The sequence below is a fragment of the Eublepharis macularius genome, chromosome 3 (assembly GCF_028583425.1).
Source record: "Eublepharis macularius isolate TG4126 chromosome 3, MPM_Emac_v1.0, whole genome shotgun sequence".
NCBI classification, from domain to species: Eukaryota; Metazoa; Chordata; class Lepidosauria; order Squamata; family Eublepharidae; genus Eublepharis; species Eublepharis macularius.
Genome location: NC_072792.1, coordinates 22,952,115 through 22,964,585, shown reverse-complemented (window position 1 = coordinate 22,964,585; position 12,471 = coordinate 22,952,115). Strand labels below are relative to the sequence as shown.

The 12,471-nt window shown below is 43.8% G+C and overlaps 1 protein-coding gene across 5 annotated transcripts in view; it reads left to right on the top strand.

Moving 5' to 3' along the window:
- Window positions 1-12,220, top strand: part of TBC1D4 (TBC1 domain family member 4) — a 120,966-nt gene extending 108,746 nt beyond the window's left edge. For all 5 annotated transcript variants that reach the window (XM_054973661.1, XM_054973659.1, XM_054973660.1 and 2 more), the window contains 4 exons: window positions 2,364-2,523; window positions 5,857-6,026; window positions 7,461-7,637; window positions 9,696-12,220. In XM_054973661.1, coding sequence (XP_054829636.1) covers window positions 2,364-2,523; window positions 5,857-6,026; window positions 7,461-7,637; window positions 9,696-9,908 — 720 coding nt within the window. In that variant the 3' untranslated portion in view covers window positions 9,909-12,220. The remainder of the gene's footprint in view (window positions 1-2,363; window positions 2,524-5,856; window positions 6,027-7,460; window positions 7,638-9,695) is intronic.
- Window positions 12,221-12,471: the final 251 nt, after the last annotated feature.

Below are 12,471 nucleotides of genomic sequence, written 5' to 3'. Positions count from 1 at the left end.
GAAAGGAGCAGATCAAGGCTGGGCGACGAGGAACAATTCTTACCCCCCCCGCCCCGCCCCCCACTGCAGTGTTTCTGATCTCCAGATGGAGCTGCTGTTTGCTCTGTTTGGGGAGATATTTGGGCTGTCTGCCTATTCTCTCCTAAGCCACGCAGATTCCCGATCTGACAGGCCGTTGGAGGTCAGTACTGGACAGAGTTGGCGTCTGCAGTAGAAGCTCGCCAGCTACTTGGAAGGCATAAACACGTTTTCAAGCGGCATCTGCTGGAGCCTGGTTTCAAGGCCCAGGATTCAGAACGGAGAGACTCCTGTTTACCAGCCGCCTCCCCGGTTGCTCTTGACTTTTAACCAGAGGCATTAGGTGACTTGGAAGTGTGGTGTGGGACGTGTGAATGTTTGCGCGTGTTCTCCCTGGGTACTCCTTCAAGCTGCGCCCGGATGCTTTTTGCATCATTCCTGGGTGCTCGTTTGAGGGAGCTACCCAGCTAGGTGTGGTTCAACATTTTATAATTCTTGCTTAGGTTGCAGCAGTAAATGTGTGTGTTGTTGTACAGATGTAGTCAAATACTCCATGAAGGGTAGCATGCAGAGGTGACAATATTTTGGAAATTGTGTCCTTTTCAGTGCAGTGGAACTTACTTCAGGGTAGCTTTGCCTGGAAGCACACTGCTCTCTTGACCAGCAGTTTTCTGCCTTAGGAATGGCTTCTTTCTCAAGTTTAAAAACTCCATTAACAATGTAATAGAACTTGACAACTAATCAATACCTGCCTGCTCCTCATTTCTCTTTGGAGGATATGGAGAGTCTGTGTGCTCAGAATGGCAATAAGCCAAGGAAATGCACACCATTTCCTATGGGGGTGACCAGCCTGTGGTGCGGAGTTGTTGTCAACTGAGGAGCGGTCGTTTTTGAACGATCAAGAAATTGGATCAAAGAAAGGCTTTTTGGGAAGGCTTTTTAGGGTAGAAGAAAGATGACTGGGATGGAGGGAAGTCTATAAAATGCCCAAGAAACAGAGCATTTTGCAAACCGAGATATATGTTCCTGACTCCTTGAGGAGGTAAATGAACTCTGCTACCACCTGATGAGGCGCATGAATTCCGGCAACTCAGCATTCCATTCCAGGTGTTGTTTTGGTTGCTCTGAGTCAGAGCATCAATCTATCTTGTGAACAGCAGGATTTGAGTCCAGTGGCACCTTAGAGACCAACAAGATTTTCAAGGTATAAGCTTTTGAGAGGCAGAGAAGAAGGGAGCTCTGACTCTCCAAAGCTTAAACCCGGGAAAATCTTGTCGGTCTCTAAGGTGCCATTGGACTCAAATCCTGCTGTTCTACTTCAGACCAACATAGCTACCTACTGAAAACCTTCTTGCAAAGTAAACTTTATCCATTGAGTTTTAACTGTTCAGTTCCAGATTTCAGCTTCCTGCAGGGAGTAGCTTGGCATTTTGTGATAGGGGTCTACTAATTTCTCCGCTTGAGGGCTCAGCTACACCCTGCTACTTGTTCCATGTATATGTTAAGCCATGCTCTTTTCTTTTGCAAATGCAACTGAAGGGCTTGCCTTTTCATGGAGGAAAGGGTGGGCATGAGGGGAGTTTAATCCTTTCTTCCTCCTGCTGTTTTTTGTTCCCTGGAGAACAGGACATACCCCCGAGCTGTTCTTACTCACAGGGGGAAATGCAGAGTACCCATATTGTTCATCCAAAGCCTCAAAAGCTGAGCAATGTCCCAGCGAAAGAGTTGCCACTTACCTGCGCCCTTCTCCACAGAGTCATCTTTCAGGCATTTCAAACAATGAGGAATTATCTTTGCCTAATAACATAACATTCATTTATATATATTTGATTTATATACTGCCCTTCAGGATGACTTAACACCCACTCAGAGTGGTTTACAAATTGTGCTATTAGTATCCACACGACAATCACCCTGTGAGGTGGGTGGGGCTGAGAGAGCTCCTAGAAGCTGTGACTGACCCAAGGTCACCCAGCTGGCTTCAAGCGGAGGAGTGGGGAGTCAAACCCGGCTCTCCAGATTAGAGTCCTGCTGCTCTTAACCACTACGCCAAACTGCCCTAGGGGTTCCTTCATGTCCTGTGTCTTTTACCTTCTCCAAAGTCTGAGGATACCAGAGCCATCCTCATGCCGGAAAAGTTTAAGAAATATCTCGCCAAGTGATGACTTGGGATGGTGCCCCCACCCCCAAAAGTCAGTAATGTGATGATCCTCTGGCCTACAGCGGCTTACAGCCTGCTCCAAACCTGGAAGGCGAGCTGTTGCCGCTTTTCCCATTTCAGGCAAAGCCATTAGATGAATCCTAAGATGATCTTAATCGCTTTCCCTTTCCATATGTTATCCTAGATCCAGATGTACCAGCTGTCCAGGCTTCTCCATGACTACCACAGGGATCTCTACAACCACCTTGAAGAGAACGAAATCAGCCCCTGCCTTTATGCTGCACCTTGGTTTCTCACCTTACTGGCTTCACAGTTTCCCCTGGGATTTGTAGCCAGAGTATTTGGTAAGACCTTTTTGGTACATTTGTAAAGGGAATGACAATGCTTAACTTTTGAGGTTGGCCTGATCAGAGCAGGGTTCCACCTACCCCCCCCCCTTACCCTTGTGCACCATTCGGGTGATTTCCAGTTATCTTTTTAGCCAAGAAATCTGACTGAATGAGAGTAGACCAGAAGATAAAACGGTTGATCTTTCTTTAAAAATTTGAGGCTGTGTTCAGATTTCTCCTATCCTGAAGAATCCTCTCCCCATATGAACCCCAGAGGACTCCAGTGATAAACATCTGTTAAAGATCCCTGGCCCCAGGGAGGCCCACCTGGCATTGACCAGAGCCAGGGCCTTTTTGGTCCTGGCCCCAGCCTGGTGGAACGCTCTGTCCAATGAGACCAGGGCCCGGTGGGATTTGTTACCTTTCCGCCGGACCTGTAAGACAGAGCTGTTCCGCCAGGCATATGGTTGATGTGAGGTGGTGCCTCCTAGCTGGAGGAGTACATCTCATGCCCTCCCTACTAGTTACACCCTCCATCTCTCACATATTTCCCTGCCAAATTGCTCTGGAGATGGCTAAAAAGGTGGTCGGCTAGATCATTGTGCCACTGTGATTCTATATATATGTATTTTAACTATGGTATTTAAATGTTTTATGGTTTTACATCGTATAAATTGTGATATGTAATTTAAATTTTAGTTGTAATCCGCCCTGAGCCTGCTGATGTGGGGAGGGCGGAATATAAATCAAATATATATAAAACAAACAAACAATGTCCGGGTTTTTAGCTGTGTATTAAGATGCATTTTTGTGGGCAGATAATGATGATGGTTGTTGTTATTGTTGTTGTTCTTTCTAAATCTGCTCTCCCTGCGAATGGGCTCAGAGCGGAATACAACATACATAAAATATATGAACATGTTAATTTAAGACCGGATAAAAACCTCAATAAATATAAAATACAGTATTTACACAGCAGGTATAAGCTGATCGTTCTGTCCATCCGTCACCTTTCCCATGTCACCCTGGAAACTAATTCTGCGAGAAGGGCTTGGAATTGTTAGCATAAAATTTTTCCCAGTGTTCTTTGGGGGGAAGCGGTGCAGCAAAACGGCTTGTGGAGTGGGTCCCACTAAGCACTGCTTTTCCAGTGGGCATCAGGAGGGTCAGCTGAGCCCATGATGGCTGCACCATGCAAGCACACGGCCACTGAGTGGCTAGTGGAACTTTGGTGCCTGCAAGTGAAGTCATTTCTCCACTGAAGACATGAGAGTGGGAGGAATACTTCTGTGGTGTACATTCCGTTCAAGCCTTGTACGAAACATAAACTGTTGAGTCTTTGCTCCATGTAGCTTCTAGTGCAGAAATGGCTCATGTGGCTCACATGGCTCACCGTATATATTAATATTGCTTAAGAATTAGTTTCCAAGGATTGCATGACGTTCAGACAGACTGACCCTTGATTTATTTGTTTCTTTTCTTATTTAGTGTGTGCATGTGTGCACACATGCTGGCTTGCCTCCCTACAAAACTGTTGCAACTTGTCTGCCACGCTGATGTCCACATCAAGCATATAATCTACAAAATCGCCTCTTAAGGAAACATAGTATTTTGTAATTGAGTACACGCAGCATAGATCACAGTCCTCTGAAATCAAATAAGGAAATATGTATTTAGAAAAAACAACATTAGACTATAAGAACACAATGTAAACTGAAATCATGCATGATAGTCTCTTAATGGGGCAAGTATCTTGATATTTCAAGTACTACCTCTAGTTAAGCACTTTACCTAATTGATACGTGGAACATAGTATCTTTTTGGGTTAGCATTATACATTACACCAGTTTGATGTAGTGGTTAAAAGCGGCAGGACTCTAATCTGGAGAGCCAGGTTTGATTCCCCACTCCTCCACTTGAAACCAGCTGGGTGACCTCAGGTCAGTCACAGCTCTTCTAGAGCTCTCTGCGCCCCACCCACCTTGTGGGGATAATAATCGCTCTGAGTGGCCATTAAGTTGTCCTGAAGGGCGGTATATAAATCTAATATTATTATTCTGGACTGATAGCTGTAAGTGCTTCCTTCTAAGCTGGCAATTTAACAATACCTTTCTGGAAGGCATTTGATCCTTCTTTTCTATGCTAGGGATTTTTTTAAAAAGAGAAGAAGATCCTATGGTCAAGTTCTTACCCGTATCATTTGTATCTAGATTGGAAATACCCTGTCTTGTCTTGGTTTTAATTGTTGACCTAAAGTGTGTGCACGTGTGTGAGCAACAGAGAAGAATGAATGATTTTCTTATAATGGAAATTGTTACACACAAGTCCACTGCAAGATGATTTGAGATTAGAGTCCATTTGTGGAGATTTCTTGCCTTTCCCGCACTAGGGGATATCAACCCAATTTGGCTTTCTTTGACTTGTGACCTTGGGCTTCATTTAATTAAAAACTCCCCATTGCCTTAAAATAAGGACTGACACATTTTTCCTGTGCTCTTGGAACTCTTTCACAATTTTTGTTCCTAATAAAAAGATATAGCCAGATAAGAGGGGTCCTCCAAGTGTAGAACACTCTAAAACAAATTACAAACCTCGAAGGTTATATGTTAAATATATTTTGTAATTTTTTATATTTTTAATTCTTACAAAAGTGCAAGTGTTCAAATGTGATAAATATTCTACAATAAATATACTACAGTAAATATACAGCTAATAAACCTTCATAAATAATCATAAATATTCATCAAGCGTCCAATCCTTCCAGTCCACTTTGAATTCCAAATGCCAGAGTTATAAACTGTATATTCTTAGTTCTTGTTCTATTTCAAAGCTGTTAATATCTGTGTGGAGCTTGAAAACTATAAATATGTGTGGAGTATCCTCAAATGACTGTATTGCCTAGTGGTTACAGCTGAAAAATCTCCAAGATTGGGCTATGAAAACCTGTATGATCTTGTTCTTTGTTCTGTTTCAAAACTGTTGATATTTGTTAGAAGTTTCAGAACTCTTCATATCCGTATGGAATATCTTCACACAACAACATTGCCCAGTGGTTAAAGCTGAGACCATCCAAAAATGGGCTGTAAGAGCCTGACGGGTGTCGCCAGCCTGCTATCCCGTTTCGACAATGTCTTTTTCAAAGGCTCAAATCAACATACAAATCACTCCAACACCACCACACTCATTTCCTGGAAGATGAAAGAGCCGACGGTCCATTGTGTTCATTTTTTTGTCTGTCCTTGTGTCTCTTGTATCAAATATGTTTTTCAGTTTTAATAACTGACAGTAATGAAATGGGAGATTAAATCTGAATAGTAATTGAATCACTTTTTTGTCCCCACCCCCCAGATATTATTTTTCTTCAGGGAACAGAAGTTATATTTAAAGTAGCACTCAGCCTGCTTAGCAGCCAAGAGACACAAATCATGATGTGTGAAACTTTTGAGAACATAGTGGAGTTTCTGAAGAACACTCTTCCGGATATGACGAAGCCCCAGATGGAGAAGATTATCACACAGGTAATTGCCATCCTTTCCCACCAATTTAATGCATCACGATGTGGATTCTTACAGTCTCTCTACATGAGACACCTCAGTGCATGTTTGTCAAGTGTAGGGAGATGTAATGTAAGCCAGGTAGGGAAGTTTAAAAGTACATAGTTGGTGGAGATTGCTCCTCAGAGGGTTTGTTAATTTCATCTTCACCTCCCCAAAGGCTCTGTCAATTTCACCTCTCCAGTCTAAAACTGTGTGGGATTGCAACCAGAGGGCAGTGGGGAATGGAAATGGGCTGGAGCTGCCTTCCAGAGATGGGCTTAGACCCGGATTGATTATAATGGGCTGAAGTTTCTCTTCTGGCATTTCATAGCCCCTGCACACAGCTCCAACTTCACACACCCTGCTGCCAGCTGTGTCTTTTTAAACTACTCTTTCCAGCTACCATTGCATCTTCCGACACGGGTTCTTCACATGTCAGATGTCTCATGTAGAGAGATTCTTATATTAGCTTCCTGAAGTCCTGATTCATAGATTGTGTCTGACCCAGTGGTGTTCTTCAACTTTATTTACTTTATACTGCTTTGAATCAGAAAGTGTTCTTTGCAAGCCACAACCCAGAAAGCAAATAGGAATGAGTTACTTATGTGTAGATCTTCTGACCAGGACAAATATCTCCAGCCTGCCCCTTGTCACATTGGACTGCAATCTTTCTTTGGAAGCAGAAATCCCTAGATGAGTCCTCTTGTGCATACTCGGAAGGAGAGATGAGTAAAGCTGTCTGTTCTGTGTCTCCTCTGCTTGAAGCAACAGGCTTGGGTGCCTTTCTGTTTTGGATGTACCCTGTGATAAAAGCTGTTGTGAACTCTTTTTCAGTGGGCCAGTGTAGCAACTTTACCTGCTACTTTCCGCATTCTAAAAAAAGTCCAAATAGTTGCTGACTCCATGCAAGTCTTTTTGAGTTCTTTAGATAATCCTAAGCATGCTAGCTAGAAATCGCAAACCTTTCAGACACTCCTGCTGTCACATGACTCCATGCAAGTCTTTTTGAGTTCTTTAGATAATCCTAAGCATGCTAGCTAGAAATCGCAAACCTTTCAGACACTCCTGCTGTTACATGACTCCTGTTCTTAATTTACCTGGGGAGCCATCAAAGCCATCTCACCTTAGGAGATGAGTAGGCACCTACCTGAACACATGCAGCTGCCTGATACTTTGGTCTGTCAAGGTCACTGTTGGCCACAGTTTCCCAGGGTCCTCACGTCTTTTGCACAGCCTTCTACCTGGGCCTTTTAACTGAAGAGCCTGGGGGGTTGAACACAGGACTTCCACATGCAAAGTAGAGCTCTACCACTGAGCCCCTCCCTAAAGAAGCCTGCCTTTCTCAAATTCTCCCATGTAATATCTGTCATGACCAGCATCTTTTACAAGCACACTGTTCTCCTCTTTTCCTGGTAGGTATTTGAGATGGATATTTCTAAACAGCTTCATGCCTATGAGGTAGAGTACCACGTTCTGCAGGACGAACTTCAGGATGACTCGAACCCGTGCGACGATGGCGAGGCTCCGGAGAAACTTGAAAGGGTGAACAGTCAGCTCAAGAAACAGAATATGGAGCTCTTGGAGAAACTGCAGGTAAATGGCAAAGGGCCGGTCTCAGAGTTCAACAGAAGCTATAGATCCTAGGACTCTTGACCGCTGCTGAATGTCTAAAACTTGTTGCGAGGAGGAGAGGGGTGATTAATTTCCTCACAGGCCCATTCCTAAGATGGCCTTTCCACATGCACGTTTCTTTTGGCTGTGGAAGGGAGGCATCAGGGAAGGGGGGGGGGTAAGAATTATGCATCCGGGGTCCCAAATCACATCCCCTCCAAATCACATCTTCACTGCTTTTTTAGATGTTTGGAGTTCCGCAACTTCTGCATATTTAGTTTGGCCACAATCAGGGCTTTTTTTCAGCGGGAATGCGGTGGAACGGAGTTCCGGCACCTCTTGAAAATGGTCACATGGCCGGTGGCTCCACCCCCTGATCTCCAGATAGAAAGGAGTTTAGATTGCCCTCTGCACCGCGGCGTGGAGGGCAATCTAAACCCCCCTATGTCTGGAAATCAGGGCGGGGCCACCATCCATGTGACCATTTTCACCGAGGGCAATTTAAACTTTTAAAAAAATCCCCCCTTGTTCCAGCTGACCCAAAGTAACATCATTGTGCAGTCCTGAGTTCCACCACCTCTTTTCCCAGACAAAAATCCCTGGCCACAATCATTATCCCTGTTTCTCTCTCTCATACGTGTTTTGCCATTCCCCCAAGGAATTCAGGGACTGGCATAGATATCGTTCTCCCTTCGTCCCATTTTATCCTAACACCATCCTTTCAAGGTAGGTTAGGCAGACAGACAGACAGACGAACAGTCCTGAGGGGACACCCTGATGAGATTCATGGCGGAGTGGGGATCTGAACTGGGTCCTAGTCCAGCCCTCTAGCCTCTACACCATACTGGCTTTTTAGGACCTGTATTGGACCAGGATCCACCAAATTAGTTATGGTGCAGTCCCATCTGATTGCTTTCAGTGGGGCATGTAGCCAATTAGCAGAATGTTTGGCTGTACTGTATCACTTTAAGCTGTTGGTGCAGAATTGACGTATCATCATCGTCATCATCATCTCTATTTTCCACAGTCCACCACATGTTTGGGCTGGAATTTTTGGTCCCCTCGCCGACTTGGATTTTATCCCAGATCTAAGAGTCAGTGAGGTATCTCCTTAGCACGTGGTGGCAGCATCATTATTTGCAGCCCATCTTTCTCACTCAAACTCGAGGTGGATTACAAAATATGAAAAAAAATTCAATGAAACGGCACAGATCATTAATAAACAAAACAATGCAGCGGGCTAAGATTGGAAGACGGTGCAAGCAAATAGTTAAAAAACTGATGCAAGAAAGCAATCAGTGTAGGTAAAGAACTCCCTAAAGCGAGAAAACTGTCTTAAGGTATGACATATCTATACTAAATATAGGTTTGCAGAGGTAGATGACATTGTAATACTGTCCTTTATACAGTCATAACAACAACCAGCTAAAACCATCAAAATTGACGGCTGCACATTTAAACATCTCTAAAAGCCTGCCTTCCTAAAACACAGTAAAGACAGGCCTCTCTAGGAAAGGCTTCCTAAATCTCTTGTCACTATAACAGAGAAGATAGTGCTCCCAGATTAAGCCCTTTAATGGCTGCATCTGCTGGACCTTTCTGTCTCTCATGAGTCCCTTGCAGCTGTAGCTGACATAGTGGTGTTTCCTAAACATCTGGTCACTGTCAGACACTTTCTGAATCAGAATTCAAAAGACTTTAACTTTAAAAAGTGTTATTTGCCTGGAGAAGGAGGGAAGATTGAGCATTTGGGCATGTTGTCCACTGGACTCCTGAAGCCGTAAGGTGGCAAAATCTGTAACAGCTTCTAGTATTCTGGAGTGTGAGTGTGTACATATGAGAATGTGGCCGTATTCACACTGCTTACCAGCCATGGAACATCGCGCCAAGCTCCCCGAATGACAGCGTCTTCCTGGCACGATTTTGTGTGAACTCGTGCAAAATCGTGCCAGGAAGACACTGTCGCTCCGAGAGCTTGGTGCGATGCCCCTTTTGAGTGCCTCCTTATTTTAACACCTCCATCTTGCTGTCTTCTGCTAGGCAGCTCATGCTAGGCTCCAGAGCGTGGAATTGAATTTGGAAGACGTCTTGGCGAGAGAGAGCAAAATGAAGAGCCTGATTGTGTCACTGGAACAAGAGAAGGGGGTTTACCGAAAGACTATTGAGAAGATGTGTCAGTACCTGTCTGCCGAGGCATTGTCGGCCTGTGAGCAGCTGCTGAAGGAGGCAGACTGTAAACCAAACATAATCTAGAAAAAAGCCATAAACCAAGAGCCGCAGGCAACCCCATTTCTGACAATAAAGGAAAGGGACAGACCAGCTGATGTAAAGAATATCTGCTCCACCTTACACGGGTACCGGGATTCTTAGAGCACGAAGAGAGGCCTTTTCAACATTGATATGCAAATCCCAGGTTAAATGTTTTTCATAATGTGTGTACATAAACTGCAATGCAAAAAAAATAGAGGAGGGGGGAGGTAAAATCTAATGAAGACAATTAGATTATATATATTTAGGATTGATCTACAGGTGGTGTGTGTGTGGCAGGGTGGGGGGTGAAATTTCACTAATGGAGATCACTGATAACTTTAAAAATGTCAACCTCGGTATGTTTTCTTGACATGTAGTAAAAGGAACACTGTTGTGTCTTTCTGTACATTAATTAATACTTGAAAAAGAAACAAGAATGTAATTTTTTTCCCCTCCAAAGAAAAGCATGTTTCTCATCGTAATGGGGAATTTCTTTTGTAGAGGCAATGATGGGTGGCGAGGAGAGAGGGGAAATGAGGAAAATCTCGACAAGCTCTCATGTGCCTGTAATGAATTCTACTGACAACTGTGTGTATGTAACAATAATCCCCACCGGCTGCCCAGAGATGACTTTGCTACTGAGAATTGCCAGTGCCAAGGGGATTTTGCAGCATGCCGAAGTAGCCTGGCCTTCTTTTTCCAGCTGTGTCTCCCAAAGTTGAGGAGGGAGAAGATAAAGGTCGGAAGTACCTCTTTTCGGCTCCTGACCCCTTACTCCACGAAGAGCTAAAATGGCAGCAGTCTCACCAAGATGCTGAAACTGCTGACCCGTATCATCCCAGACTGTCAGTGGGAGAGGAAATGCCGAAGCGCGCGTGCAACTAACCTGTCGGGAAGAAGGCGCTAGGTTTTTGTATGTGCAAGCCTTGTTCATAGAGAGAACGTTCAAATGTTTCATCTCCCACCTACAGCCTGACGTGGTACAGCCCAGCAGTGGGTTCCTTGCATGGGGTTTCTCCTCATCCATTTTTAGCACTTGAGGAGCGGAAGATTTGGTGTACTTTTGAGTGCAAATGGTTTGTCCTGCAATTGCGCATGTGCCGTTATTACAGGATTTCAAGGAGCCAAAGGAATCTTGTAAGACGCTTCGTTGTTTTCTTGTGTTTCAAGGACCGTTGGGATCAGTGATCCTTCCGACGTTCCTCTTTGTTGGAACTAGAGCACTGGATAAAATTGAAATCGTTTTAAGAGTTCCTTAAATATGTAAGTTCACAACACAGCAAAGATGCACTCGCCCCAGAGAAGCACGTAGGCTTTAGTTGTGTTAACTCTCCAGGGAGGCTGTAATCTAGATCTAGTGGTTGATACATTTCAGCTGAAAATATTTGCTCTGTAGCACACTTTCTTTCCTTTACTCTTTTTTTTTTAAAAAAAGAAGGCTGTAGATACCGTTTGATGCTCTTCAGACAGCTTCTGCCTTTAGCTGCTGCTCTGCGTTATTTTGATGCTGGGAGAGGGTTCTCTTCTGCCAGATGCCGGAGTAAAAAAAATAGACGATATATAGGGAATGACAAAGCTATGAAAATAGCTGTCAGTCATACACAGGAAATGTGCATTTTGGAAAATGCTTGAATTATTGTGAGGTTCAGTAGGGATTTATTATTTGTCACATTGTTTTTAATAATAAGAAAAGTGCCAAATTCTGCCAAGTTGTCTTACTCACAGCAGGTGTGTGTGTGTATGTGTGTATGTGGAGGGTGCCAGGGCTTTCTGTGTAACATGCATTATGCAAGCGACAAGCAAAATGGGGTGGGTGTGTGTGTGTGTGTGTGTTAGAAAGTTATGTTGCTTTTTTTGTGTGTGCTTCAGCATCTGTCCTCTTCTAGTACTGATGTGATTTTCATGGTTACTGTCCAGCAGGAAAAAACGGAAATTCTAGGCGTTGATGTATTAATTTTTGTCTTGCAAGAGAAAAATTGGACAGATTGTACCCAGTATTCTTTACATGCCATTAGTTATTGCCTCTTACTGAGTGACTAAATTCACACGGGATTAGGTGGCATTGCAATAATACTGTGTTTCACCAGTTCAAGGGAGAGGAGAAGCCATTTGAGCTAATTTGGTGCATACGGAATCAAGTCCCAGAGAACCGTGGAACTGTATACAGCAACAATCGAGCTGTCCAGACACACCTTGCACTTCTTTTTGAATTTCTTTGAAAGGCACAAAACATTTTACTCTGTGTTGGACTTCTGTTGACTTTTGAGTTGTTCATTCATCACCTGGGACATTTCCAATAAATGTCATTGCTGCAATTCCCTTGGCTTGGTTCTGTTTGTAATATGGATTTTTTTTTTTTAATACGGAAAGCTTGGGTAGAGAAATCTCCCCACCGCTTCCCTTGGTATGTTTAATCTGATCCAGCTCGCTTGCTTTCTGATTCTGAAGCAAAATTTACACCATGGGGAAAAACTCCCCACAAAAACATCAAGGAATTGCAATCAATACAAATAGAATGGTAGGAAAGTTATTAACATTCGAAGCCTATTTTCTCTCTGGGGGCCAC